The following is a 25,752-nucleotide window of genomic DNA, read 5'->3' as shown; positions in this document are numbered from 1 at the left end:
GAGTGTATGCAGAAGAGGCTATAATCCAAACAGAATTTGCCAAACATATTTTCTAATTCCAAACAGAACTGCTATAAAAACTACTAAGCACTAGCCTACTTTTACCAAGAATTCCAATAGGTAAAAGCAACTCTCTGTGTATGACTAAAAATTGTATAGTCTGACACAACAGGTGGGTGGTACTTTCTGGACACACACTCAATGAATGTGAACTACATTGTTTTCTCATTTTGCCCACACCCAGTTTAGCAATTTGAGGGTGGTCAGCCACTGGAACAGGGTCCCCAGGGAAGTGCTCACAACACCGAGACTGTCAGAGTTCAAGGAGCATCTGGACGACGCTCTTAGTCCTATGATTTAGTTTTAGGTAGTCCTGCGAGGAGCAGGGAGTTGGACTCGATGATCCTTATGGGTCCCTTCCAGCTTGAGAGATTCTATGATTCTATGATTCGAGGTAGGTACTACAGGTACCAACCGCCATGTGCATGTCATGCATGATCAACAGCAGAGAGATAATTGCTGCCCTAATGTAAATGATACCTACTACTGGATAAGGTCTGAAGTTCAAAGAAAATACTTTAAAACACTACTACAAGCCAATTGCTCTATAAAACCTTTTCTTTTGGTTAGAAAACTAACTGTGCTTTGGGCATGTCCTTCCCTTTAAGCTCAGGGCAAAATATAGGCAAATTAAACAGCCCTGCATTCAGTAAAAAGGTGCTGGAAAAGAAAATGAAATGTCTGTATCAGACTGAAATATGCAAATTCAAGACAAACTGTTTCTGGCTTCCACAGTGTAGAAGCCTACTAAAGGATATGTATAGAGTGGGAGAAAACACATCTAATCCTGAGGCTAAGGAAAGATAGTTATAGTTTCTGTGCTACAGCAACTGAATAATACTGACTGTAGTCCCATATGCTTGCAAAAATAAGTGAAGCATGTTAAAGCATTACCCTAAGGGGTGAGGGGGAATCAAAGGCTTCCACTTTAGAAACCAAAATCTTGTATTCATAATATTTTGCCGTATTTAATTTCAACTATACTTGAAGAAAAAACAGCTACTAAATTCTTTCAGCAACTATTTGGATTGACAAACTGAATTAAGCTTCTAAGGAATTGTGCATTTATACCTTTCTGTCATGGAAAGACAGTGTACCTTTGCAATCCTTAAGTGAGTTTAAAGCAATGCCTGACTTTTATTGTCTGTTGCATGTAAAAGTATTTCTGCTGTTTGACGTGTCACCTAAAAATACAGAAGGTACTTCTGATTTGACAAGAAAACTACTTAACAAATTGCACAGTTAAAGTGGTTTGTGTTCCTGAATTACAAGGCATGAAAAGACTACGCATCTTAAAAAAAAAAAAACTAAAAAAAAAAAAAACTGCTTTCTTAAGCAGATAGACAGATAGTAGGTTAAAAAAAAAAAATCAGACGTTGCATGCATTTAGAGTTTTATGTTTAAAACTAAATATCTCTGAATGTTAGATTAAAAATTGGATTGTGAAGCTTTTGGTTTATATTTAACTTGTAATGGTTGCAATTTTGTGTGAAAAAGAACAAAAACAGAAGGGTCTTGCTTACGAATTAATGAAATGGGGGATCTGATAACTTTTAGACTTTTTCTAAAAAAAAAAAAAAAATCTGTCTTGGAATAACTGTTTACTAAGTTAACAACAAAAGCAGCAGCCTCTCCAGGGAATAGACTCTGCTGGTGGGAAAAGGAACAAGGGTAACCCACAGTTTTGAACTGCTGGTAAGCCAGAGAGGAAAATGGTGGGGGTGAGGTGCAGAGTGAACCTCAGGGAGGCAAGTTTTATATAGCCTCAGAATGCCTGGTCAACATTACAATCAAGGTAAGATTTTAGCTTTAGTGTATATAATCAATTTAATTTTGAATAAATTGTACTGCTAAAAGCGTAAGGATAGCAACGTTGAGCTCTGTGAGGATTTCAACCTCTGCCCATGAAGGTGATGGACTAAGGCAACTGTACCACATTTTTCCTTCATCAGGTAGGTGACCTAGCTCAGAGACTGTCCCCTGTGCAGCAGTATGCTTGCTCTGCTCTCCAAACTCTAACGTATTTGCGGTTACACCACATGAAACTGAATAGACATGGGGCATCATTATAGCACTGATGTCCAGCATACGAGACCATTAGGCACATAAAATGGTAAAACATCCGTCTAGAGAACAGCTCCCAAAATCAGATGTCCCAGCTACTATCTGCATGCCCAGTCTTAGGGCGGCATTTATTATCCAGTGACTTTTTAGCCAAGCTACCGAGTCTAAAAACAACTGGAAGGGTTAATATCATAAACTTGAATTTCTTGGCTTATGCTGTTTTCAGACTAGTTTTAAAGGAGAATTCTTCCATGAAAACAACTAAGAAGTTTTATTGGCACAGACATGAAATGGACGAGTACATATATTAAGAGGATTAATTACACCCAGATTTATGCACAGACTCATTATCATCAATGCACAGAGATGTTTCCAAAATTAACAAATGGAAGGATTATGCTTTTGAGGCAGTGGGAAGTCAAACAATCAAGGAGACTAAACTTCTCAAACAATCTTAATGAACCATGAGCGAGCGGGAGACTGCTTACCTTCCACGCATGAGGGCTGAGCCCTTGTCGTACCAGCCACCTGCCCTGGGAAGCAGGAGCACTTGACTGTTTGCGATCGTTCTTCAATCCGGTTCTTATTGCAGCAACGATGCACTGCCACAACTTCACATGTCCCTTGCTTGACTTGGTGCTGACCTAATAATTGCAGAGATAAGTGATGGAGAGCAAAACAAAACATCAGTGCATAAAGATAAAACCGGTTTGTACAGTCTTACAAGATACTGAATCTCTTGACCACCAGTTTAAACCCCAGGAAGACGAAGGGGCAAAGCACCTTGTAGTATCTGGCTTACTCTGTTCTTACTAATAAAGACTAGTTCATCATAACAAGTCAATTTTTCAATCTAACTTCCCTGTCCCTCACAAAGCCATAGGGAGAAAAGGAGATTGGAGTAGTCACCTTGATGGATTAGACAAGAAGACATGCAGAGACAGAGCACACTCCTTCTTCCTTTGGCTTCCAGTCCTGCATTAGGTTTTATATTTCATTCTTTCCCTTCATAAATAGATACAATGGACAGGATAATATTTAATACAAGGGAAACTTATCCTAAATAGTAGGGAAACTTTTTAACATAATAACATAATTTTAAGCACTGCTTGCTATGCCTATCATTGCAGGTAGGCTAAGTACAAGGTAGGCTGAAAAGCTGTCATAGATAGTCAAGTTTTGTCAGGAAAAAAAAAACCAAAACACCAAAGTATATGGATTTCTTGAGTTCCCTCCCAGCCCATTTTGAAGAAACCTGTGGTAAATATTCTATCCTATTGCTTTCCTCTCAATTCACTGTCCCCTATTTCTCTGAGTTTATTCTTCCCTTCCTCTCCTTTCCTCGTTCCTGCCTTCACATCTTAGCTCCACTGCTGCTTGCATCTGACCATTTTCCAAACTTAATGTCAAACTTACTCCCTGCCCTGCCTAAAACCCTTTCTCAGAAACCCCACTTTACAAAACCCCTCTCCTGTTTGCATAAGTCATTTCCATGTCCGTACTTTCCTGAAGAGCCTTTAAGTGCTTCATCTTGCATTTGCCTCATCTTACTTAGAGTAGAGCCTTGGATGACTCTTAGCTGTGTTTGTAAAGCACCCTGTAAATTAACAGCACTACAGAACAGGGTGAGGTTTTTAATAAGTGAGCTAGACAAAGAAGCAATGCTGAGAATAATAAAAATATTCACTATCAAAGCAGTACAGGCTTCTTATATGAGGAGAGACTACGGTACAGATATTAGTGTAGGCACAGCAGACTAAAGAAAGGAAGGTGAAGGGGGAAGCAATCTTCAGAAACAGACAATCCTCCAGGTGGCAAGCCTGTTTCCTACTCACTCCATGCTTGCCCTGGTTGTTTGGGATGGTTTTTTTGGTTTTTGGGGGGCTTTTTTTGGTTTTTTTTTTGTTGTTGTTGTTTTTTGGTTGTTTTTTTTTTTTACAGTATCTGTTACTAACTAATACCAGACATAGGATTTTGAGATAGAGAACACCGTGGTCTGATGCAATATGGCCAGGCTTACATCCTTATAGATGAAATCGTATTGAGTGATTAAGATCACTGTACTTTTTGGGCAGAAATTTTTAAGAGTTGATTAAGTGGGAAATCTTAACCTTCAAAAGAGTTAGCAATGCAATTTAGGCTTCTAAGGGGGTTTTCCAAAAAAAGGAGACTATTCAAATATATATGTAACTTTTTAAAAGGTTTGCTTGGCAACATTCCTCTGCTGCGTGTGTTTTGATTTCACAAGTATTTCAAGCACAGCTAAACCGCTGACTTTTGTGCCAAATTTGTATTCACAACAACCCCAATGGACAAGAAACTACGTATATGCAATCCTGGAAAGTAAATTTAGTCTTCTATTTGTGCACTCAACATGTAAAAAGAAATTATATATACAGAGATGTTCTCTGTTTTTTTTCTGAGGAAAAAGCTACACTGTACTTTTAAGCAAAATATGCTACAGCAGAAAAATGCATAATGTATTTTACAGAAAGTTGGAAAAATGTTGAAGACAGCGTAAAAGTATCTTACATAGCTACTGTAATAAGTTTATTGGCAGACTGTGAATTTTCATGCAAGTACCTAATACCCATATCATAATAAACATGAAAAAAATGAAAACAGCTACCAGTTTGTAGGACAGTAGCTTCTCTGTAAGTCAATATGGAAAATAAATACACAAATAGAGAAATTAAATTGGTCATGCCACTTCATTCCAAAGTATTGTTCTACAAAACACCTCTCATGACAATGTTTGGAGATAATAAGCAGATGGCCAGGGGTTCTGACAGAAAAGATTTTATAAATGAGGTTGTTAATTTAAGAGAGTTATTTATTTATTAGATCTACAGCCTGAGTCAAAACCCTTTGGAGTAAACAGGGAAAATTTCCATTGGTTTCCTACAGTGCTTACAGTGGTGGTCTGCATTCACTGGAGTTAACAACAAAATTTCTATTGACTTCAGGAGAGCAAGGTCACAGTCTGGACTGTCTTTTGAGAAGGAGATTTTATAAGGGAGGGGAAAAAAAGCAAAAATTTGGAACTGCTCAGGCCACAAACTTGAATTTGCCATGTATCTCATCTGAAAGACCAAGTGGCCAGGTCTTCTTTTTAATTAAAGTCATTATTCACCAGACATCAGACGCCAAGATAAGAGTAGAAGCCATTTTTTCAGAAGGTACATCATGAGGATGGACTAGATCCAGCTCCAACAATCAATATGTAGCTGAAAGTATGTCTATTTTCAAGCTCAAATCCCGCTTCCTCTAGGTGAACAGTCCTGTTAAGTCAATACCAAAATAAATCAAACAGGTTGGCCCTGAGCATACAGCCCAAAAAACCTGGGGCTCGCTTTCAATTATCTTGTTTGAATTTTAAAGCAGTGACAGTGCTCCCCTGAAGTGCCAGGAGTCAACAGGCACACAGATGTTTGCGGAAGGCAAAATTAAGTAACCTCATGAATGCATCCTTTGGTTTAGTAGCTCTTTTACTGTACACTTACTCACGCTTCGCAGCTACACAAGTGGGTAAGAGAAAGTGTCCCCTCCTCATCTGCTGGCAGGGGTAGGATGCTAAGGTTTGAAAGTACTGCTGCCATGCACAGGAAGAGAGCGATCTCCTCCCTTGTCCCTAGTGCGCAGCTCTTAAGCAGTATAACAGTAAAAGGTACTAAAAAGCCAAAGACATCTGCATGCATCATTTGCATTAATTGGATTGCCCTTGTAATAGTCTTTCCCCTCCTACATATTCACATCTATATTTCCTCCTGCTTGTTCACGCACATCTTAACACTTTTTATTCTGTTGAACACCATAGGCATTTCTTCTTAATATTCAGACACATCTGTGAACACGTGCTGAACAAATGCTAAGTGTTAACATGCTCGCCTTCTGTCCTGCTTTTGTCAGTGTTCAGCAATCTAGAAGACAAGCGCTCAGTTTGCAGAGCGGCTTTCAGATTTAGGAAAATTCACAGAATATCTTAAAAACTAACCATCAACTCAGTCTATTCTCTATCTAGATCTACTGAAACCAGTTGTATCTACATTCAGGTGCCCAAAGGCAGTGAAAAAAAAGAATATAAGAACACTGTTCTGCACATTTTAATCTCCATCTTGCACTAGATAAACCTTCATCTCAGGTTTAAAGTACATTTAAGGTACAGCTGAAAGCATAATGACAGAAAAACCCAAGAACAGCTTTAAAGTATTTTATAATCAACGGATTCTCAGAAAGCCAAGGCATTAGAGGAGCAGGGACTGAAGAATTTTTAAAGTGTGAAGATCACAGTAAGTGAATTCTATGCCAGACACATCAGGAAAGCCATTTCAGGGAGAACTGCAATGAGAGACAGGGAGTAAGCCAGGCTCTGGAGAGCAAAGCCCCTTTGGGCTCACTTATAAAAAGCCCATAAATTCCTATCTCTTCACCTGTAAACCTATTCAGATCTGCAACCTAAGGGCTGTCAATATTTGCACTTGAAATTCAGTTACATCTTCACATTTAAATAAGAAAACTCTCCAAGGAAAGATACATTTTATCAGCAACAGTACCAGAGAAAGGTTTCTGTCATAGAACACCTTCTGCATACCGAAGAGGGGATGTTTGCCAGCCAGGCACTGCGAAGGACAGAGGATGAATGTTGAAAACTACGGGGTTCTGGGTTACCTCTGATCAGGAGTTTGGCACATGTGTTTCTCTCCATATCCCAAATTTCTTTACAGCTTAGCTTCTCTAGAAATACCAACGCTATTCAAGTTCACCAAGGACGTTTTCCCTATCCCTCCATACACGGCACAGACATAACGGGATAGGGCTCGCTAATGGAAGCAACCTCCAGGACACTCCCTGCTCTGAACTGTGCTGCCTTTCATAATGAGATACCTACAGATAATAACAGCCTTCAGGTGCCCACGTCCAGAATGCCTCCTAATAACCTCATGGACTGGCCACACAAAGGCTCTGTGACCATTCCTTTGTTATCTGTGGGCTTTCCAGTCCGGAACATGGCAGACTGTGTAGAGCTGCTAGGCAGCCTTCACAGTTTTCAGAGAAGGCAGTCATCATCTCTGAAGAACAAGAAAGTACAAACTAGGAAGTTATTAGGCTTGCACATTACAAGCCAGCACAAGTGTTGTGAATAGAGTTGGCTGAATAATCACCACTGAACTGTTTATTCTCAGTTTAATACCTTTTTTCAACTAACTTATTTGACAAGACCTTATTTTCACTTTCTTCATAGAAGTCAGGGGGCAGATATGCAATTAATGCTTCTAAAACTCTTTGAAATCCTCAAATGAGAAGAGGGAAATACAATTATTGTTAATAAAATATCAAACATCACAGTGATGTACTTCAAAACTACAAGGAAAACATCAAAGAAAGAGGAAGGCTTTCAGAAGGTAGCAACAGCCAATTCTGTCCACATCCGTTTAATCTTTGTGACTAATTCTAATCACTGGCAAGGAGTACTCTTTCAATGCAATATATATGCAGGCATCATGCCTTATCAAAAATCCTGAATAACCTCCTCTTTTTCTAATTTCTTAGCTAAGAAACATAGGGAAAAGACACATTTAAAAGGGGTTTTTATCTCTGTTTCATAAGCTGCCCTCTTTGATGAGGAAAGCAACTAGTACTGTGGAGAACAGCACATCTAGACAGTAGGACAATATGACCCTAGCTCAGCACCAGCCAGCCTCAAAACCAGCAAGCTTGGTCTGCACATAATCAACTGCATCATTTATTTAAAGGGTAAGAGGATGTCTGTCAATAGGGAGATGAATGGCTATGGAACCTAATATTGCAGGCAACAGTAAGAGAAACAAGTGAGTTTAGAAGTCAGCACTGATGCTGTTTGGAAGAGGAAAGCACTCTAAAAAGGTTGGTGCCAGTTCATCATCTGTTCCACCTTCATCTCATGCTGGCTTTTGCTTACAAAGATATGAACACACAGAAGCACACCCCAAGAGGCAAACATTCTTAGAAAAGCACATGTATTAAAGGAAATAACATTTGTTATTTTTCACATTTTTTTACCAAACATATTTATGAGAACCTCTCCAGCTCATGGGGTGTGTTTTGGGGGGAAAAGGGAGACGGGGTGTTTCTAAAGATGACACCTCTTCTCAAGAGAAGCAGCTAAAAGTCATTTGGAATGTAAAATTAATACACCATCTTCTAAACTGAGAATTTCAGCACAGCTTTTCCTACTACCATTCCATCTGCCACTGGATTTTTTCATAATAATTTCACATGCATGTCAAGGTCCCGACTTAGATGCTGTCCTTCCTCAAGGATATACAATATTTATATATATACACTTTCTCATAAATTGTCTCTGCATATACAATTCAGTTCAGTTTCACTTGTAAAGTTTACCTTTTCACTTGTTGGCAGTAAGGCACTGGTCAGAGATAGTCCAGAACTGCCACAAAAGGCCAGTCCAACTGCTCTACGGATGAATAGACAAGAAATATCTTCCCTGCCCATGATAATAGGCAAAGTCAGATGTAGCATACACATGAAAAAAAGGGAGCAAGGAATCCAGTTTGCTATCCAATTACTCTCACATTCCTCAAATACATAGCGGTATTGTGATTACTAGAGCTAACATCTGTAACAAAACAAGCAAGCAAAGATACAACAATCTCCCAGATGAAGGAATTGAGGTTGATGCTCACACAATGTGCAGGTTTCAAACCAGAGAGTTTATCACAGCCCATAAAGTTACAGCCTTTGTTCCAGTCAAGACATCTGTGCTTCATCGGTTGTGGAAGCCGTGGTACAGCATGTGCAAAATCACAATCAGCATTTTAACTGGATAACCAGGGAACCAGCACTGAACTACTTTAACTTGTTTTGGGCAAGGAGTGGCACCTGAGGTACACTAGATCTAGATGTGTATTTGAAAAAAAAGTGAGTGACCTCAAACCCTGATAATGAGACCCAAAAAGTTAATGAAATCAAAAGCATAACCTTTCAGTGCAGGTGGAGGAACATGCTGACACAGCTGGAGAGAATCACGTAATACAGTGAATTCTTTGGCGAGTGTCAGAGGTCACATCCATATGGAGATTAAAGTCCCCTGGAATAAGTAGCATAGGTGACCTTAGATCAGACACAAGCACTGAGACTTCTCCAAGGAATGAAGCATTAAATCTGACTGGTCGATAAATCAAAACAGCCGAGACCAAAGTAGGTGCTGCAAATGGGGGAGGGAAGAGGGAAAAGTTGCTGCAAATGAAAAGTGGATGAAGAGTGACCTGGAAGCAAAAACAAATTAAAACATGAGCCTCTTTACCTGCTGGGGTGCTACGCTGAAGTTAATCAATAAGGACTGCCTTTCAGCCAGGCAGTAATATTCATCCTGGTTCAAGCGCACATATCACTTGTACAAATGAAATCTAAGAGTATAAAACTTGATAAAGTACCTTGGAGTAAAGTGGTGCTAATCATTTCCTGCGGGAAACTTTCTACTGTGTGGCTATTTTAGGTAAGGCAGAGAAGAAAATACAAAGGAAAGGTTTGGTTTTCCATCATAACTTGTAGCAAATGAGCAACATTGTGCTCTGTAATATAGAAGTATTTCCCACATGTCCCATTAACATTCACTCTTGCTATTTCACGTGGACCACTCTTTTTCTCTCCTTTGTTCCTTCCTTCACAAATTTATCATGAGAGAATGGGAAAAAGAACGAAACTAGTTCCCTAGAGAGATCTCTGCTTGCCTGAAGAAAGCAGGTACACACACATCCATATAGGGCAGGCTTATGGTTATTCACGAGTTTGTAAGCAAAAATTAAATTTTCTGCCCCAATTGTGAGGGCTGATGGCCTTGAAAAACAGGGTCACTTTTGACATAGGAAAGCAAAAGTAGCATACCTGGGACGGACTATCCCACCCGCATCCATAACTAGCTCTTCATCGATGGCAGAAGCCATCCTGACCAGGACGTCATCAATGCAGCCCTAACAGACACCAGGGCCCAGGTGAGCTCGCTGTCCCCCGCAGCCTGCTGCCATTTGCAGCTGCTCACCATACCCAAACTCAGTACTGTGCTTGTACAACTTACTATTTCACAAGTAATAGAAAAAAAGAAAGAAAAACTCTTAAGTCTGTCTCATGTATGCAACAAAATAAATTTTGAGGTTTAGGCCTTGTGCCCTTCTGAGCATTCCTCCATCACCTGAAATAGCAAATGACCATTTTGGGCTTAGCTGTGTAAAACAAATGTTTGTAATCTACTAAATACCAGGGGTATTTTTAACCCAGTTCAAGGTCATTCATCAGAAAAGAATGATATTTGTTTAGAGAATATGAAGCAGCAATTGTCATCTAAGTCATTAGGCTCTGTAGATTAAGTAAATGGCAGTTGCCAGAAAACAAAGTAGATGTTTGGGAAAGAAGCATTTTCTTTATTTCAAGTGAAAATTGAATCTTTATTCTCACGTCCAAGTGAAATAGGTAAAACTGAGGAGGGCAACCAAGGAAACTTGCACTCTGTTCCGTTTCAGTGCTCAAACCAGCTCAAATTTACAAGGTACAAAGAACTTCTGCTTTTTTGGTTTTTATTTTTTAAATGCAAAGGTGCATTTCCCTCCTTAAATGAAATTACTTTTATGGGGCTGTAAAGTAATAGGACTGTGCCTGAATTCGGCAGTTAGAGGTAGGCAAATGAATAATTATTCATTAGTTAACCCTCATTTGAGAATCTGCTCAAGAAAGATCCGGACATAACTGTTGTCATTAAATGGTATGGTTTATGAAAGTTTTTCTGGTTGTCCTGTTTGACAGTCTTAATTTAAAACACTGACTTTGGCAGTGAATCTCTCTTTCCACTAATTGCTCTGTGTTTATTAAAATCATGCAGCAGTATTTGTTGCTACTAGAAGAATTGTCTTTTGCAAAAAACAGGACCAGTGGATAATTTGCGAATTTGAATGATACATTTCATTGCTGAAGTGAGATGAAATTTTCATGTGATAGGCAAATCAGGCAAATGGAATTTCAAGGAACGTTACAAGCAATCAGATCGGTTAATGCACTGGGCACCAGGCCATCAGCTCCTCAGCTGGTCTTTAATCCCTGGAAAAGTCCCTATGTCTTGATCACCACTGATTAATTATTTTCAGAGTTTGCCTCATTTTATGTCAGGTTTTATATAGCTGTAATGGTTATCTTGGTTTTATTCTGATGGAATGGACAAGGAAAGCATCACAGCAGTCCAAGCATAAGATCCAGCTGCCAGTTAAGCAATAACAGGCCATAAAACTAAATTGCACAAGTGCATTTTTAACTCTGAGTGGCATGAGAACTTTTAAATGGTTTCAGCATGTGCAGACTGTATCCAACCTGGCTGAACAAGTAATTGAACTCAAGCTATTTTAACTACTATATCTATAAGTGCAAAGCATAAGTGAGGTTCCAGAATGCCAACAGACTTCTTTTAGTCAGTATTATTGAATTATGTTTTTTTTTCTTATATGGAAAAAACTAACCCTACAGAGTGCCCACCATTTTATGCTACACGGTAACAGTGAAAGAGACAACAATAAAATATAGTCACAATTAAATAAAATGAGAATCAGAACCTGATAACAATTTCGCATAGGCCCACATTGTAACTTATGACCCTGACCTTATACAGCTAACAATAAAACAATAATCAAAAAGAAGGTCAGAATTCCGAAGTTGTGAGGGTCTGTACATTTGCTATTTCATACCAATGACTCTTTTTCAAAGCTTCACCGTTAATACTTTTTTTTCTTTTCAAGGTTCTGCAGATCTCTTGAGCCTCTCGACTTTCACTTTTTAATCCTCTTTACCTAAGAATAAAGGTGCAAATCTAAAATTTTGACATGTCAGTTGCAGGCTGTAGCCCTGTGGTAGTGCATTCATACCCCCCCTTCCTTCCCTGGGCCACTTGTTGATCTGGGCGGCTTGTTGATCTCAGAAATTTCCATGAAACCTCGGCCTTGGTGTATTGAGTCTGGCAGTTGACTGTATCAGAAACTCTGCACGGCTGAGGCTGGGAACATACTCCTACTGCCTGGCCCAGGTGTCCAGCAGAACAACACCGAAACCTTGAGAATTTTTTTAGTAATTACCATCTGGGACTGTGGCCAGGATGGAAATTTACAGATGACTAAAGCCAACCACCTTGCGAACCTATAAACGGTGGTCCTAAGTGAGGCCCTTTGAGCTCTCCTGGACCGCAGTGGCTGCGTCCAGCATCTCCCTCTGAGTGGGACGCCTCTCAGAGCTTGCGATCTTTCAGGCCTGCGATATTTGGAGGACCGCTGGGTCCTGGGTGAGTCCCTTTAGAAGCTCAACCCTTTGCCCGTTGAGAGGGAATGCCTAGACATTCAACGTGAATATTTCTTCACTGAAATCGAGGGGAATTTTTAACAGGTATTCCTTCTGTATATTTTTATATATATATATGTTTCTCTGTGTGTGTGAACTAATAGTAAGCATAATCTGTAATTAAGTTGTGATTGTAGTAGACTTACTAACTCACTTTGCAAATATTGAATTAGTTAATGATTAAGCATTACTAAAGTTTGTTAATGATTAGTTGATAATTAAGTGTTGCTAAATTGTGAATGAAACGTAGACTGTCCCTGAAATACAAACCCTTAGATTATTTTCCTTTATATGTTTCACCCATGTAATAAATAATAGAGTGAACCTTGCCATTGAATTCTATTAGGTCGCACCTTTATAAATCTCTATTAAAATCACTATCTGCTAATTTCTTTGACGGTGATTCTTTAAGCGGCCTCTAAACCACTCATTCGCGACAAGCCCAAGAAAATCCCAGAGAGGTGCAGTTCGGAGTGCCGTATCTGGAGATCTGTGTTCAATCACCAGGTTCATGCACAAATGGGTGCTGCCACAACACACACCCTATGCTGATCTTTCACCTTATTTCCTCCATGTTACTTATATTATTAACCATATGATCTTATGCAGCAAAAGGCCTTTTTGCAGTCAGTATACTGCTTGTTCTACCCAAATTTGGCTTTTTTCATTTGGCATTCATTTGGCAACTAGAAACAATAAAGATATTTCACCCAGGCTCACAATGTGAGTTGCTATGAAAAAGCTATATGAATCAGTAAAAATACAGTGTTAACAGACCTTTCTCAGAAATGGAAGAACTAGAGGTTAAGATATTATTTCCCTGTTCTACAGATCCCCTTCCAAGCACCCGAGAACCCAACTCTTCTTTCATTCTTACTAAAATGGACGGTCCTTGACAATGATTAGGTAGATTTTCCATTTTAATTAAGCCATTCAGCTTAAAGTGAAAAATTAAAATATAATCTTAAAATGGCACAGAAGCCACTGTATCCTGTAACCTGTACAACAGGAACAGACTGGAGAGTAACATCAAAAGTCTCTCTCCACACCATGTCTTAGCTTTGACAGAAAGAGACTACAACTCTGGGAGACAGTCCGACAGTTTAATCCTTGAATCATATTCAAGCCTCACTGTCATCACTCAACAGATTAAGAAGGCTCTTGACTCTTGCAGATTATTATATTTGGAAGGGGTTTTTCTACCATGAGATGGAAATTTGCTCCCTGGTAACTGAGCACATTTACTATTGTGATGCAGCAGCTGCAATAACAGCACTTTCCTACATCTATATATAGCAAGACAGTCACTGGCTTAGTCCTAGGACATTTGATAAAGCATATTTGGATTGGAGGTTCAAAGGAGGTAGAATTGAAGGGGAAGTCTCAGATTCCCAAGGGCTTTTAGATGTCCAGTTCTTATGTTGGCAATGAAATCTATTTGAAAAAATGGAAATGAGATGTTTAAATAGCAGGAAGACAGTTGGATATCTTTCTAGATCTTGGCCAAAAGAAACCCCGGGTCAGCCAGAAAAGGGGACATACTTCATTCACTACAGAGAGAGAGATTGCCCTTTTTAGCAGAACACTTGTCACAACGGGACAAGTTGTGGAAACAATGTAGTGAAATTGTCTTTCTAAAGTATCCCAGCTAGCTTGTCAGATTTGACAAACTTTTATTCTTACCAGAAAACAACAGGCTTCCTCACCTGGTGAATTTTCCCTTGGCCCTAATGAGACTATCAGCAAATGCAGAGATGAATTAGAATAGTCATTAAGGAGGCAGAGCATAAAAAATGAGCCACAGGAAAGGTCAAAGAAATGAGGGTGAATGAAGAAGAGCATGTGCCCTGTCACAACCACTGCAGATGTGAAGGAAACAACCAGGGGAGAGAAGCAGATGTTCCTGTTAAAGCTGTGCAAATTTGACGGCTGCTTTCAAGGATAATGGAGCAGCCATAGGTGGCAGGAGAGGGCACACCATTAACTTATACAATGCTGGTTAGACTCCCCCAAGAGCCATTGACTTTAACAGCAATGCTCCACCATCTCCCCTGTCTGAATAAGATTAAAGGTGACCTGGTACAGTTGTCATTAGTTGCACTATCTTTCCACAAAGATGGTACTCGAATTAAAACAGTTGGGTTTTTCCTCTTGCAGTGTGCACATTACAAAGGGGAAACTTTTAAAATGTTTCTTCTGATCATATTCTCCAAAAAAAAAGAAGTCAAATCAACAGTATACTGCTTATTTTTCTTACTTTTAAAAACTGTGTTGACTTTAACTCATTAGAAAACAGTTTCTGCTCACGTGGTTGACTTTTCTTCATCTTAAAAGATGCATTGCCTCGCTGGCAAGATAAATGTCAGAATGGTAACTAACTTTGAAAGTCTGTGGACATCATCAGATTATCTATAGTGTCCTTCTGGTACTTCCTTTAACTCAGTGTCCCACCAGGGACATAGTGGGAAGGACCAACAGGCATTGCTCGTGATAGCTGTTCTACAGAGCAGTAGCAGCTTCATAAAGGCAGATTCCTCTGCAAGACCCCTTGAAGTTCCTGGGAACCCAAGAGAAGGTCAGTTTAATCTGTGCTGAATCACAACAGCAGAATTCAGCAACAACTGCTTTAGTGCCACTGTCATTAATGAGCTGTGAAGTCCTTCATAGTCTATACAACACACTTGCACATTGGCTGAATAGGCCGTGGAAAAAGACTTCCCTTCCGCTCATGCCTGACAACTTGTTATTTTCAGAGCTTTCTAGGAGTCTATGAGTGGTTGGAGTGCCTCCCTCACACGGGTCTTCGACTAGCCTCCCCTTTAAACATGAACTACTCTATTGCCTCCCTCTGCTGACACCCCTCCGGTGCCCACAACAGAGGACTCATGTCTGACAGCATCATCGCTGCCCAGCAGATAGTTCTCAGCAGCGGTGAAATTGGTCAGAATCACACTAATCTTACCCAGTTGGCTGAATACAAGAAAACAGCAGAAATTCTGTCTCCTATCTAGATAAGAGGGAAGGAGACAGCCAGAAAGAAAACCACAGCAACAGCACTTTTTCTTAGGTGGATATGTACTTACTAACAACCCTGAGATCTCCAACTAATTTCACACTAACCACCTGTCTGATGGCACTTCCAAACACTACCAAGCAGATCTGGATTAGAAACAATGACCTTGAGGTGAAAGGCTCTGTATCTCATTACTAATCCATTGAGGCTTCCCGTTCTCATGTGATTGCATCTTGTAATTATTTACAAGTGCCTCTTTCAAGCACAAGAAATTACAAGACTTTCTTTATAGTGACTATATACCTTTGGAGCATGCAAACCTGGCCATTTGAGATTAAGCAATATAATTAATGTATTTGTTTCTGCACTACCACTTCTATGAAGAGAACTCAATTGTCACCACACTGACAGTCCTGGCTAATCCGGTTGAATTCTACCTTGGCAAACAGAACATTGAAGGAAAATGATTCACCCGGACTGTCATGCCGTAACTTCTTTAATGAAATAGTCTGAATTTTGTAATGTAAAAATACCTATATTTCTGCATTAATAAAAATATGACTTTTGCTTTAAAAATATTACAAAATTTTATTGTTAGGCAACAGGTATGGCATTATTCAGCATGAAAATGCTGACAAAGAAATGGCTTTTCAAAAGTCTTTTTGTCCCTTTATATGTGATTTATTGCCTGCAAGCTTCCTGTTTAAATATTTCTAACCAAATCATTTACTTTTTACTCATGTATTACATATGAAATAAGAGGAAATTTTATCTGAGGTCTCCAAGAAGTTGCTTTTGAGAATGTAAAAATGGCAGTACAGAAGTTAAGGCAAAATTTCCTTTTATTTTTGGCAAAGGCTAAGGGAGAGGCAAAAGAGAAGGAAGATTGAAAAGATTCTAGAGTGAGTATAAAATAGTTATTGAGTTTAAAACAATAAAATACAATGAAACATCCATTCTGCCGTGAATCACCAACTGTGATAAGGAAGGATGTATCTAGGATGAGTATTTTTATTAATTCTGAAATTGGTGGCAGATGGCCTGAAGTTATCATAAATATGTACACTTAGCTGCGAAGATACCTGTCTTCAACAACATAACCCCAAAATAGTTATTAACAGGAAAGCAAGTTTTCCACTATCAAGTTCCAAGCATCCTGTGCTCTGAGAAGCTGAAAAATAATGATCTATCTTTAATCACAACAACTCAAAACTGCATAGCAAGCTTGACCAACAAGCTGGCAGCCACAGATTCAGAATTTAATCTGGTGATGTATAGAGTATCCCTAACTCCAAGTTACACAAAGTGTTGGTTTACAAGGCTCAACACCAGAGTGACTTAGACCTTCAGATATGGCCTTTAAAAACATCTGACATTTCACTTAAAATATCCTACTTTTACTGAAGGAAATTTGCCATGCAAGTTCACTAGAAAAGCAGGGAAGCACCAGAACATACATCCACTCCTAGCGCTTACAGTTCCACATGCGGTGGCTAAATGACACATTTCAGCATCACCTTTTCCTCAGGGACTGTTTTAACTCTAACACATCCTAGCGACAAGAGCTGAACAACTGAACCATCACAATGATGTAGGCAAATGCCAAGTACCACGACAACTGCAAGAAAGATAACATCCACGAGAGAGTCCCTGAGCCACGCATTCTGCATTGGTCAGGAACGGGACACTCAAACAAAAGTATGATAGTTCTCACAAGGACTTCTCTGCTGCCTCTCCACAGAGCCCACTCAGGCCATAGCACACTGTGATTTGATGATTCCAGCTGGCAGACAATTCCCAACAGAAAAGCTCAAAGTTTTCGAGTATGGCTTCCAAATTGACTTCAACAGTTAGGCACCTGAAGGATTGAATCACTGCATTTAGTATAAATTTCACTCCCTTCCTGACCTTTAGGTACAAGTACCTTAAATATCAAGTACCTTAAATATCAATAGTAAAAATCTCAGATCACCAACGCCCTCTTGTTAGCTACAAAGGCTTCCCGTTTTCCCTCCTCTTGAAATCTATTCAGACTGTGAGCTGGGGTGGATTCGTTTCCAAGGTGCCCTGGCTTCACATTCATTCTTTAACAGAGAGGAGGCATTGAGAGCACTGAATGGCCACCTAAACGTATCTTTTACAATAAAATGAACAACAGGGTGTGTCAAACAAAGAACTCGGCTACCCTCCTACTGAGAACTATTCCATTTTTTGGTTTGTACTCATTAACTTTTGCTAACTATTAGATATGAAATTAGACATGTTATTTGGCGACAAACTTGACAGCTACTTTCAATGGACTAGAAAAAATAGCATCATTTATCTCCTGCAGGAATGTGTTTTGTACTCTGAAATTAAAAGGTGCAGTCTCTTGAAAATCATAACTCGTTTTACCTTTTTTTTATTTATTTAAAATCATTGACATTTTATCAGGAACTTTAGTAATATATTGTATTGAAAAAACACTGAAATTGGGTAAGAGATAATAGCTTTCCATTTCTTTTAATGTTCCTGTCAGTTTAAACTAAAGGGATTTTTTTTAAATGAACTTTTTACATGTCCATCAAGATTCAGTAAAAATTCCAGCAGAGAAGAGAAAAAGTCTGTTAATCTAGATCCCGTAAAGCATGAAAACACTACGGTGAAAAAACAGACATATTTGTGCATGAATTATCTTGTCAAAACTGGGAATACCTTCTTTAAAGGAATTTCTCACACATCCTTCCTAATATTGGCAAGAATAGTGTTATGACTGATCACGATTCACTGCTTAAAGAACAGGTAAGTTTCAGACGAGAGGTGTATGGCAATTACTGGGATGAATATTAGAGATTCAACATGCTGCCAAGTCCAACACATTATCCTCTGTCAGCCTTTAAGTAATTTTAAGCATTGGGATAGAGGTGGATTATTAGATAGTTTATGTTTCAAGGCACGCAGACAATATATGGAGGCTTACTGTTAGAAGTGGAAAACATCTTTGTTTGCAGGATTCTGTAAATGGCTTGCCCAGATACCTTCACACTACAAAGTTGATGCTTTTACTGAAGCTGAACAGGGACTCTTTCTCTCAGCTGCCACCTCAGACCATGGAACAACATGGAAAGTGCTGAATTAAAATCTTTAAAGAAGAGCCTGTAGCAAGGAGTGACCAGTTTCCAGCTGCAGGCAGAGAGAAAACACATAGTCTAGCTTCTTTTAGTAAGCAATCAGTCCTTGGATGTAAAAGTAAATACAACATGGCTTATGTCTTATCTTCACCAGTACTGAACGAAGACAGGCAATTAGGCAAAATGAGAATGGACTCAGTGAAACAATTTGTTATTTGTTTACTATACAGTATCATCTAATAGAGACTCCACGGAAACAAAATCCCTTCCTGGAGGTCTTTGCTTTGCTCATAACTCATTACCCTAGAGACAAGAGATATCACCGATGCTATTTTAATCCACTAAGCTGCCTTTGCTCAGCTATATGGCAAGTCTTACAGAAGTCTGGCATGTACAAAGCAAAATCTTCTCCCTCCTGGCAAGAAGACCTTGAACTTGAAGGTTTGAATCTATAGCAAGTCAGACTATAGCAAAATGATTAGTCATAATAGTAGTGCAGGATAATGCCTTGTATTTTCAAATTTTAGGTTTTGCTGCACTGTATTAGTGCACATCCAGCAGCCCTTGTCATCAATAATTACTATCCCACAGCAACTACATAAAAATACTTGCCAATTAACTAATTTCATTTTGACAGTTTTTGAAACAGAAGAGGAGAAATATTGACGTCTCCAAACCACAGTCAGCAGCTGACGTGCATCTTCTTTCTATCTGACGGAGCTGCTGTCAAATGAATTGCTTAAAAAGGTATTTGAGGTGGTTCTATAGAATACAGCAAGGATGCATTGCAGAGCCTTCTGCAAGTATTATTTCTCAGGGTACTATTAAGATTGGTACAAATGAAAAATACTTCTTGGTGACAAGAAATGACAACTTGAGAAAAGTACTATTTATAGATGGCCAGTATTTTAAGTGCTAAAAGAATTTTGAGAATAGCAATTGCCTCTAAAAAATAAAGTAAATCTTGACTTTTTCAGCAATATGCACTAAATATTTAATAAGGGATCCTGGAGCTCAGAAAGGTTTAAGACACTGTGTTAGGATATTGAACTAATAAGCTCCTCCAGTAAGCCTCTAAATACGTATATTTAAACACTACCTAGTTTATTTTAATTATTTAACACAGAGACTGAAGGAGGTTAATGTGACCCAGCGGACTTGTTTATGCTGAAAACTATTGCCTCTCCTTATTCAAAAATCTACATGCTGAGCTGCATCATAGCACAGAGTTACAAGGGAGCAATAAGGAATAGAGGTTTACAGCTGCTTGCTAACGTCCAAATGATAGCATTTATACCAGGGCAGTGACTGCGTGAAGGCACAGGTAATAAAAAAGTCAGGCCCATTGACTTTGTTGACATCACTGGAAAAACTAATACATGTAAGTTAGGCACATAGTTGATAGTTGAGAACACCCTTGATGATGGGGGATATTGCTAGTTTCCAAAATTCAGTTTTAGGAATATAAAAATCCCTATCGTTTACCATTCAGCTCACAAATCATAACTGCCATTTGTCCTTCTCTCTCTTCAGACCATGGACGACATGTCACTTTGATCTTCAGCCTTTTCCTCCAGCTAAGACAGTGGAGAAAGCAGCCTTCACTAAGCCACTGAAAACAATGAAAAAACCCAAAATGATTCACTTCAAAAACCCCAAAGGATAGTTATTAAACAACAGGGGGGGGGGAAACACTTTTGCAATCTTCCACATCAAATCAAAAAAGAGAGAAATGAGGGAAAGGTAACCATTCATGGCCCCACTGGGGCGGGGGAATAATCCAGTTTTAAGCAATACCAGCAAAGGCCCAGTGTATTCACCTGGATAACTCTTCCTTAAAAAGACTAAAAGCTAGTCTTGCATAAGTAAAAAAGGGCTTGAGTTTCATTTTTAAATGGGTATCTGGTTTATGAAGTCTTGTTCAAAAACATTTGTTTTCATTTGTCCTCAGGAATGCAAGCACAAGATGAGGCTTATGTTCCTTCTCATACATGGAATGCAAAACCGTAAGTCTCATGCACAGCATGATGTGCCAACAAAAAATGTGCTTTAGTTCTGCAACATCTCTGACTATTTCAGAGCAATGGTCAGAGTCATCATTTTGATTTTACAAACTATTATTTATACAACAAAGGTTGTATAAAGGAAAAAGCCACTGAGAGCAGAAGTCATGGGACTCTTAGAGGATCAGTTGGCAAAAGAAAGGCTTTGGAGTTCACTACGCTAGATGCATTCAGAAGGGAACAACTAATGAAAACTTCGCATATGCATCTCCTAAAAACAAAGAATCTGCTGTGCTAGAGCAATCCTACCAGCAGATCCATGCACGAACGCAGCTTTGCGTTGCTCAACCATTGGAGATCTACTGACTTAAAACTGCAGAATCCTGCCCAAAGGCATGATAAACACTGCTATTTCAGTTCTCCAGAGACCAGCACTGGGGCCTTGACCCTTTGCCATTCCGTCTCTCTCACCACCACCATCACCTTCTTTGCAGTTATAAACAAGGATGGCTGTGACTGTGCTTTGTTTCTAGCTCAGTGCCCTGCCTGAGTGAAAGGTGTGGCCTTTTTAAACACTTTCTGAGATCCAGATGCCTAAATTCCGCAGTTACTGGATTTCTAGCATTTAAATAAGTTGGCTTTTGTGTTTTGGGTCTTTGTTTTCTAGAAAAACAAAGCTTCATGAAAATCACTGATCTCACAGTAAAAACAACCTGATTTTTAAACAAAGCTGAGGTAAAACAATTCCAAAACTCCCAAATAAGATCAACATCATCTTCAATCACCTAAAATCTCAGTACTGGGGAAATCAGTGGGGCAGAAACAAAGAGGGAAGCTCATCCATACAAAAAGAATATTTGAAAATAATTAGTCATTCAAATGTTTTATCTGAGAATGAACCCAGGAGGTACCAGAGTCTTTTTTACCCCCAGTCCTGAATAAAAATAGTACACTTAAGTCTTAATTTTGTTGGCTTATTTTTCCTTTTCTGCAGGATTTTCATTACTGCTTTCCTTTAAAGCTCTCCCAAGACTCAGTAATGTGCCCGGAGAGCTTTTAAAGGAAAAGAGCTTACTTGCCTGGCATCTCTTTCTAGCCTCTCTTAGCTCTAATTACAAGGTAAAGATTAAAAAGACAAATGAGTTTTATCATTGCATCCTTGGCCTTTTGGAAAGGAAAAAAACAAAACAAAACAAAACGAAAATCAGTGGAGCTTCCAACCTCAGGTAAAATGTTGAAGTCAGCAGCTTGTTCTGGGAGGGGGGGGAAGTAAAGATGAAATCCAATTTACAAAAAAAATTCACTACAAAGCTCACATGCCTTGTGGCAGTCTTGCTTGAGTACAAAGTGGTGCGGCATGCAGGTGACATAATTAGGTCACTGGGGGCAAGGCTTTTTAGAACTATTACATAAAGAAATCCATAAAATTTCTCAAATTAGACTTCCTCCAGGTTTCAAGGAGGTTCAAAACAGAACAGCGACTCTGCAAGCAACCTGGAGTATGTTCTTCCTGGCAACACATAGCACTGCAATTACATGATCTGGCTAACTAAATAGTTACTTTTCATCATTATTCCGTTCTCAGCTTGCAATTATTTATGGGATCCTGCTAAATACATTTTATAACTTTGACACTGAACATGAAACAAGATTAAAGAGATGCAATAGGCAAGCTGTCCTTGGTGTTTCCCTGTCATTTGAGGATGAGGAGTGACATTGTTCATATAATAAAAGTGGCTAATAAAAGTCAGACTTTGCAGATAGGATTTTCAGAAGTGTCTAAAAGGTGACTCAGGAGCACTGAAAACAATGACCTTTCCCGTTCAGCATTTGTTGCTACTAACTTAAATGGATGATATCTAATAATCAAAATCTAATGGAACAGAAATCAAGTGTGAGTTGGACACTCACATGTGAGAATGGCAATGGTTGTGCTGGGAGGGATGGACCTCAATGTTGGGATGATGGTCCACACTGACACAACAGCTACAGCTCACAGCCATAAGCAGCTGCCCATGTATGCATTTACTGCATTTTTCAAGTGCAATACCTGCTCCTACTCCTTTATCACCGCAGGCTAGATGGAATTGCCCCACAGACAATCTTATATCTGGCCCATGTCACGGTGGCAATGCCAAAAAAACCAACATTCAAATCATCACCATCTCCCATCAGAAGAAACCAATCTTCCTGACATTAAACAAGCCCAATCCCATTTCAGAGGCGACCATCGCTTCTTGAGGTGACTGTAAGAAATAATCCCTCATTGATTGTGCTGTTCCACTAAGTTGCATCCATGACACATGTCTGTTTTCTGTCCCTATCCCACATCACTGCCATGGCTTCCATTCTCATCCACTTCACAGTGCTCAGGCATCTTCTGTGCCCCTTAACTACAACAAGGCAAGCACTGGTTCCAGCATAGAGGTGTATTAACCAGCAAGCTGCCAGGCCACACAGGGCAGGTAACCCTCACAATTACACTGTAGCTTTTTCTTAGTGGGGGCAATAATGTACCTCACTGTTGGTTTTCTTCAAATTCCTAGAAACCCTACCACATTTAAGATCTTCATTTGGTTGGATTTGGCCCAGCAGTATCAAAAAGTTATTGGGGAGTCAGTGACAGGTAAAGGGACTATAAAATTATGTATGGCTTGCTCCTTTAGGACCTTTTAGTCCTTCAAGGTTAAGAGACGTCTGAAATGCAAGATGTACACGTGGTTCCCATTTTGGAAAGCACTGTGAATTAAACAGTCTCACTAAACACAGTAAGACTCAGCCACCTCTTGTTCTCTGCAACAGTCCCAGTTCCATTTACTCCGAAGCATTTCATAATTAATTCAGAACATGCTGGACTATTGGATTGACAAGTATCACAATACACAAGAGCAAACTGAAATGGAACAGACTAACTAAAGAGAAGGAAGAAAAAACTTGCTCAAGACAAAAACCAAAGTGTTGTTCTTGCCACCTGTAGCTAATCCCAATACTTCGAACAAGACACCAACATCAGTATCTACTTAACAGCAGCCTTTTTACACAATTATTACAACTACATAAACCATCTTTTGATTATACTGTTTCATTTCCTAATGAACGTACAGGAGAGAATCCCAGTACACTTCTATGCTGTGCCCTTAAAACTTGCAAATTCCCCTTAAACTCCCCAATTTTGTATGGATTATTTCATGTGTCTGCCAGCTAGAGATGTTCTGTCCTCTCCGTGGATCTTCCACATCTGTCACCCGGGGCATACACAGCACCACTCCCAAAGGGTCAATCACAGAGCTAGATTAATAATGCTAACCAATTACCTTCTCTGAATGACACCCTAATTAAGAGATCTCTTCATTTCTAAAAAATCCTCCTTCAAAGAGATTTTTCCTTTGGGCTTTTAAGCCAACCAGATAAATTCAACAGCTGGGACAGTCCCATAAGTCAAACAGCCCCAATTTCCATAGCACAGCATCAGATAATACATTCAGTCGGTGCACATGGCTTGTGTTGATAAGTTTCAAACAGGTTTGTGTCACTGTATCTGCAAGCAAGTTCAGAAGGAGGTGAACAAGTTGCCAAAATCTTGTTTCATTCCAAGATTGAGGGCCTAACAGAGGTCAAGCCTGTACCAGCTCCAAGCTTGCATTTTTCCGCACATAATAATTTTCCTTACTTTATTATCTCCACACTCTTGTCTAGCACCATCACTAGGACCTGTGGCTGGGATTAAGTCTCTTCTACATATCCAAAAGGAACTACTGTGGAATTACTGTTAACAATCCAGTCACTGGGTGTCACTGCTATGGCATTTATAGGCCCTGCTGCTCTGGGGAAATAGTCTGTGTTTTGATCTCTTATTTCCTGCTTGCAACAAACAGCACTATCTTTATTCTACCTGCTTAATACCATATTCACCCCCTAGTAAATATAAGTATTTCCTCTTAAACTTAGAACCACCTCCAAAGAAAGCAGGTGTGATATTTTCCAAAATGTATCTTGCTGTCATTTCAGCTACAGTATTACTAATTAGTCAAGAACAATTAAAAAAAATATACCAAGTCTCAACATTTAGTTGCAAGAGACCAGAAGTCAAAAAAAAAAAAGCTCTTGTTTTGTTGACTGAAGTTCAGTCTCTACCTAGATACTCAAAAATGTCAACATCATTAGAATTTTAATTTTTGTGGGACTTTCTCATACTGCAGAGAGAGCCTTAACTGTACAAATCTCTTTTCTTTTACTGTACAGACTCAGCACACGAATAGCTGAAAAATACAGCACTGACACTGAGGTGAACTGCCCACACTTTCATCCTAATGAATTGTTAGCCTCGGAGGCGAACTGGATCCCATTTAAATGCTGGCACACATATAAAGTATTGTAGGTCCAAGCACTCAGCATAAAATCATGACATTTAGGTAAGAAACATGTTACGTTATAAAGGCACAATGCTACACAAGATGTTGTAACATATTTTAAGTAACATAATTTACATTTTAAAGAGGCTCAAAAATTCAGATACTGCTTCAAGTAACATGATGAATGTGGGATTGCTCAAGGTCAAATCTAATTACAAAGCCTGCTAAGATGAGGATCATTTTTTAAGCAGTGGGAAATTAAATTATTTGTCCGCGCTATCTGGCAGTAAATACCTGCCGGTTTTAATTGCTGTTGATATAGCCTAATAAAAATTGGAAGGGAAATGCTCATGCTCAGTTTCAGTTCCCTTTCTAGGTAAAGTTCTACCTGACATTCAGCGAGCTGAGATGGTCATTGCTGCAGTCTGACCCACACCAGGTACGCGGGCACATCACCTACTCACTGGCTGACTCAGCCCCCCAGCTCTTTGAAGGTCTAGTACAGCAACACGCGTTCTTGGACACTCTGAAAAGAGGAAACTGAAGACCAAGCTGTGCCTCTCCTGGATACACAGAGGCAAATAACAGAAGATTAAGTAGGGAGGAAGTCACCTGAAAGCTGGGAGAATATGTTCTAACTTGGACAGTCCCACTACTTACTCAGACAAAAAAGGGAATATGTGGAAGTGTTCTGCTGCTGCCATCCAGTGGGAGGTTGAGTAGAAAGCACTTGAGTAAAGATCGATGGCTAACAAGGGCTGAGTCTGAGTCACTGTCAGATT

At 39.4% G+C, this 25,752-nt stretch overlaps 1 protein-coding gene across 1 annotated transcript in view; it reads right to left on the bottom strand.

The window, feature by feature from the left end:
- The window catches only part of TAFA4 (TAFA chemokine like family member 4), a 50,981-nt gene that overhangs the window by 7,035 nt on the left and 18,194 nt on the right, over positions 1-25,752 (bottom strand). Inside the window, exon 3 of the mRNA XM_075158446.1 lies at positions 2,613-2,768. Within this exon, the coding sequence (XP_075014547.1) occupies positions 2,613-2,768 (156 nt within the window). The remainder of the gene's footprint in view (positions 1-2,612; positions 2,769-25,752) is intronic.

This window comes from Calonectris borealis, chromosome 10 (assembly GCF_964195595.1).
Source record: "Calonectris borealis chromosome 10, bCalBor7.hap1.2, whole genome shotgun sequence".
In the NCBI taxonomy this organism is placed as follows: domain Eukaryota; kingdom Metazoa; phylum Chordata; class Aves; order Procellariiformes; family Procellariidae; genus Calonectris; species Calonectris borealis.
Note: the sequence above shows the minus strand (reverse complement) of the source record. Positions and strands in the feature narration are given on the sequence as shown.